Here is a 5,217-nt window from a genome sequence, read left to right as displayed (position 1 = left end):
CCCTAAAGACATGGCTTTTCCAACAAGCGGGTCTGGCCTAGGGAATTTTAGCGGGGTTTTTTAGGGGATTTTTAAGGATAATTTTAATGATCGGCCTGTTTAAATATTTCTTTTTAATTCGGCTTTTAATTATTGTATTTGTATTGTAGTTTTTATGAGGCTGTTAGCCGCCCTGAGTCCCATGAGGAGAAGGGCGGGGCATAAATTAAATAAATAAATAAATAAATAAAAACAATAAGAGCCGGGTGCGCTGCTGGCCTGTGTGTGCCCACCTTATTGAGAGCAATCCCACTGCTGCGCCTTCGCTTGCTTCCAACTCGGATGGAGCAAAGGCACCCAAGCCGCTGGGGGCCGCTTGAGTGGCGGGGGGAGGAGGAGGAGGAGAAGAAGAGCGGTGAGGTTTTGTGCCAGCCAGCCGGCCAGGTAAGGCAGTCTGGCAGCGAAAAGCTAAGGGGAGCGGAGAAAAAACCCAGGTCCCACATAAGGTGGAGGATTTTCGCTGCCAGACTCTTTAACTTCTTAAAAGTTTACTTGATGCAGAATGCAAATCCTTCCCTTTCTGCATCAAGTTAAACAGTCTGGTAGTGAAAATCCAATAGCAGGGAAAAAATCCCAGTCTCATGCACAGGGAATCTGCACCGCCTGCCTCCCCCTCCCCCCGTCTCTCGAGCCGGTGCTGCCAGCAGCTCGCGCAGGTCCATTAGGCTGCCGCCACTGCCCAGAGGCCTGGCCCGCCCAGCACAAAAGAGGCAAAACAGCCGGCTAGCAAGCTCGAGCAGAGGTGGTAGAGCACGCCATCAGACCCACCAATTTTTTCAAGTGCCATTTAACAACCGGTTCGCCAAACTGAACGATACATTCCCACCACTCTCTGGATCTCCCCCAACCCTGCCCAATCAATCAATTTCAACTTCTTGCGAGAAAAAAAAGATCTCGCAAATTTGGAATTGATTGATTGAACTTTTTTTTTAGTCCCACACGGCGGCAGAGGAAGTGATTGTTGTGATTCCGTGCCAGCCTATGAGGCTGGCACGGTAGTGGCAGGTAGTGGAGTCTGGGGAATCAGGAGGAGGAGGAGAAGGGGCCTGGAGAGCCATCAGAGTCGGAGAGAGGCTCTGATGAGCTGCAGGACTTACAAACTAATGAAGAGGCTAGTCCTTCCACTCGTGATCAAGCTGAGAGCCAGCTGTGCTGGGAAGCTGAGTCGGACTCGGAGGACGCACAGCTGGAATACCTCAGAGACGCTCGTAAACGTAGACAGGTCACATGAGTAGGACAGAGGGAGGCAGTGGGGCGACTTCAGGGGAGTAGGAGAAAGCAGTGAGAAGCCACGCCTTGGGGGCTGCGTAACCAAAAGGGAATGTGTGGGCAGGGCTGGTTGCTGGAGGCAACCGTTTGCAAAGAACTTCAGAGTCAAGAGATCATGGTCTGTTTATTTTCCCTGTGAGTTATTTCCTGTTTGACTCGTGCTCCATTTTGCTTTTGGACAAGGTCTCCATTGGAAAAGTGTTCTGTTGCTTTTGTTTTCTGGGACAATTATCAGGTCTGTAACTCAAATAAAAAGGGTTTATTTTCCAGTCTACTTTTAAAAGAGGGGTTGTCTTTGTGAAGTAACAAGGACATACGTAAGCTGGGACAGAACAGTGATGGAGGACCGCGTCAGAGCTGGAAAGAAGGTGTTGCATGGGTCCGATTGGGGGCGGGAAGGGGGTGTTTTCTGTCAAGCATCTTGGGGCGCTCCGTCCTGGGGGGAAAGCAGCGGCGGCCTAACCCTAACCCCCGCCCTGTCCCCTGCCTCGCCTCGCCTCACCCCGCAGGACGAGCGTCCTGCCCACTGCCCCACCCGCCAGAGACCCCCTGGATCTCCCTCAACCCTGCCCGGCCCCCACAGGCGTCCCCACGAGCAACATTGAGGTGGCCACGCCCACCCAGTCTGCCGTGACCACTGCAGCCACACCCAGCCAGTGGGCCACGCCCACCCGGCACCCGGCGATAAGTTGGTTTTGGGTTGCAGTTTGGGCACTCGGTCTCTAAAAGGTTCGCCGTCACTGCTCTAATATATACAGTATGCTTGCTCTTTCTATATTGCCTTGTTTGATATATTTCTTCTGATGGAGTACAAAGTAGACATCCGAGTCAGGTAATTAACTCGTTTAGCAGTGCTATTAAACCGTATTTAACTTCTGTTGAACAAATAGTTTGCCTTTGTTTTTATTTTACTGTACAAATATTTTGTAACTTTTGAATAAAAGAATCACGCTTAGTGATAGATGTAAATCGTTGGATTTATAAAACTGAGGTAGCTTCTATGGCCAGAATCCAAAGAAGTCAATCAAATTTGCATTTTCAGTACAGATTTGGGACTTGAACAACCATCACTTACTGTATGCTTCTTAGTATATATTTGTAGTAAGTAAAAGTAACTAAATTTGTAGTAAGACATGAGATCCTGTTCTTTAAAAAAACTTCAGGCAAGTGTATTACTTAAAACTCTCTCTCTCTCTGTGTGTGTGTGTGTGTGTGTGTGTAGATATAAACAGATATAGATATATATTACAGACTTGAAAAGTTTCTGAAGTTAGGGAGCAGAATAGGTGCAGAATATTTGGGAAATACTGCAAGGGAATCGGATTCATTAGTAGAGCCTGTATGATTATATCAGTTAAAATATTTTTTAAAATTGCTTTTATAAACTAGTTATTTGCATTTCACCTGCTGACTATTCCATTTTAGTAGGTAAAATTCTGAGACTCCAGCAGGGTTTTATAATCCCCACGTGCTTAAATATACTAAATGTTCTTTTTCCATTAAGGTTAATGTTCGTGAAGAAATGGAAGAATTTTTTCCAAGAATGTGGAAGATAAATCAAGATAAAAGAAGGCTAATGAAAAGTGTTAAAGATCAGAAAATTAAAATTGAATGGGGGAAAAAATTGAACAGAAGATTGGTCAGATAGAAGCACTTGAATATTTTTAAGGCTATAATGAATTGTTTGAATTGGGGAAGAATACAAGAAGTATGAAAAATGAAAAACTCAATGAAGAATGAAGAAAAGTAGAAAGCAAGAGTGAAGTAGAATTAAAAGAATCTGGAAGAATGAATGGGTCCTAGGTTAAGTAAATGTATGGTTTACGTTCCAGTGTCTGTATGATCAAGTTGTAGATGAATTTGCATGATTACTTAGTTAATAGAGCATTGGTCATCTGGTTTAATAGGGAATTGTTTGAGGAAATTTCACAGTGTTAACAGTGGGTTAAAGTGAATATAGTCCTGGAGGGTATTTCCTAACCGTTTATTTTTCAGGCACACTCAATAATATATAGTTACTTTTAACAAAAGAAGGTAGGCATTTGTGCAACCAATACCATTTTTAATACTACTTCTTTCATTAGGAGTCACGCTCCCAGTCAAAATCTCCAGCTGAAAGTCCTGCTTGTGTAAAATCTGAGAGCAGGTCAGGATCTCGTAGCCCATCAAGAGCTTCTAAACATTCTGAATCACATTCACAATCAAGATCGAAATCCAGGTATGTGTGTTATTTGTTAAAAACTTGAATATGTTAAACTTGTATGATTGTTGGTTGAACAGAAATTCAAAGGTTTCCATGACAAATTGTTTCCCAAATAAAACTACATGAATTTCCTCTCATTTTGTACCTTCTAGAATGGGGTTCCAGTGGTCATGCAGCTTTGGGAGTCTTTCTGCAGTTTACTGCTCCAGTTCAGAATTTTAAGACCTGTAGTAATATTTCATTTCCTTGCCTTTTACAAAATTTAACAAATGTGTTTCAGGGTAGGTGAGGGTTGGAATTTGGCGGGGGGGGACTTCCTCCATATGTGACTACAGCATGTCGCTCAAAGTGCAGATCTTATCCTGAAAAACGTTGCATGTTAGTTTTGAAAAATGACAACCTGAATGTCCTAAATTTTGGCCAGTTGATATGTAAATGCCTTCAGTTGTTTTAAACTGTCACTAATAACTTTTAATATTTATTTTGATGGTCTATTGCAGTTCTTGTATGGAACTATATTTTTACCATTTAAAGGTCTAGATCCAGAAGACATTCTCACAGGCGATACACTCGCTCTAGATCCCATTCTCACAGGCGGCGATCACGAAGTAGATCATATACCCCAGAATATCGGCGACGAAGGAGCCGCAGCCACTCTCCAATGTCTAACCGAAGAAGGCACACTGGCAGCAGAGTATGTAGTGTAAGCTTGTAGGGATATTATGATTTTCCATTAATTAAAGTTGGTTGGCTATAACACAATTTTTGTAGACAAGAAAAAAGGACAAGCGTTAACGTTTTCTACTTTCTAGACCAGGGGTAGGGAACCTTGGCTCTTTTATGACTTGTGGACTTCAATACCCAGAATTCCTGAACCAGTCCACAAGTCATAAAAGAGCCAAGGTTCCCTACCCCTGTTCTAGGCCTAGTGGCATTCATTTTAATTTACCAGAAGCTCCTTTTTTATAATGCATTTTTATTAGTTTATCAAAGTATAAAATACAAAGAGAAGTTTAAAAAAGTAATAGAAAACTGGGGGGGGGGGAAGAGAAAATGGAGTGAAGAGGGAAAAGGAAAGAAAAAGGCACTGATTCCAAGTCTCTTTAGCACAGTAGAAGATAACAACATTACAACCTCAACTTTTTACTTTTACACAACAGACAACAAACCTATCTAATCAACAAAAACAACATCAAAGTTTCATTTTTTTCCATTGCAAGCACAAAATCCAGAAGCAATTTCCAAATAGAAACAAAATCAAATATATTCTTTTCTTTGGATAAAAGTATCAATTTACACATCTCTGCTTCTCCTTGCTGTGGGGAATAATATATGTTTCTATTTACTCAATCTTTATAAACTCATAATTTATATTAAAAGAATTCCATATATTATTTCAGATTTTTTAACCCTAAAAGGTGTCAACGCTGTAAACATTGGATGTTCCTGCTCTGACAACTGATGAAAATTGCAGCCATTTTCTCTTTGCTTTTAACACACTTTTTCTGGTATTTAGAAATTAGGTGCCGGGGTGGGGGGTGGGATAAATGCTCGAGCTCAGCTAGCCATAATAATAACGCTGCTTTGTGGGAACCCAAGGATGAACTGATAACATTTTGGCGGGCTGAAGACCTGGGTAGAAAGCCTGCGTTTTAGGCTAATTGGAGAATGTGATTTATGACAGCTTATTGGGGGTGGGAATTGCA

General features: G+C 42.2%; 1 protein-coding gene across 3 annotated transcripts in view; it reads left to right on the top strand.

The window, feature by feature from the left end:
- LOC107295098 (transformer-2 protein homolog alpha) overlaps nt 1–5,217 on the top strand; it is an 82,282-nt gene that overhangs the window by 28,098 nt on the left and 48,967 nt on the right. For 2 of the 3 annotated variants that reach the window (XM_015824411.1, XM_015824395.1), the window contains exons 2-3: nt 3,393–3,526; nt 4,046–4,214. In XM_015824411.1, the coding sequence (XP_015679897.1) occupies nt 3,393–3,526; nt 4,046–4,214 (303 nt within the window). The remainder of the gene's footprint in view (nt 1–3,392; nt 3,527–4,045; nt 4,215–5,217) is intronic. The other variant, XM_015824403.1, reaches the window with a different exon arrangement.

Source organism: Protobothrops mucrosquamatus, unplaced genomic scaffold (assembly GCF_001527695.2).
Source record: "Protobothrops mucrosquamatus isolate PMUCROS unplaced genomic scaffold, P.Mucros_1.0 scaffold_188, whole genome shotgun sequence".
In the NCBI taxonomy this organism is placed as follows: Eukaryota; Metazoa; Chordata; class Lepidosauria; order Squamata; family Viperidae; genus Protobothrops; species Protobothrops mucrosquamatus.
Note: the sequence above shows the minus strand (reverse complement) of the source record. Positions and strands in the feature narration are given on the sequence as shown.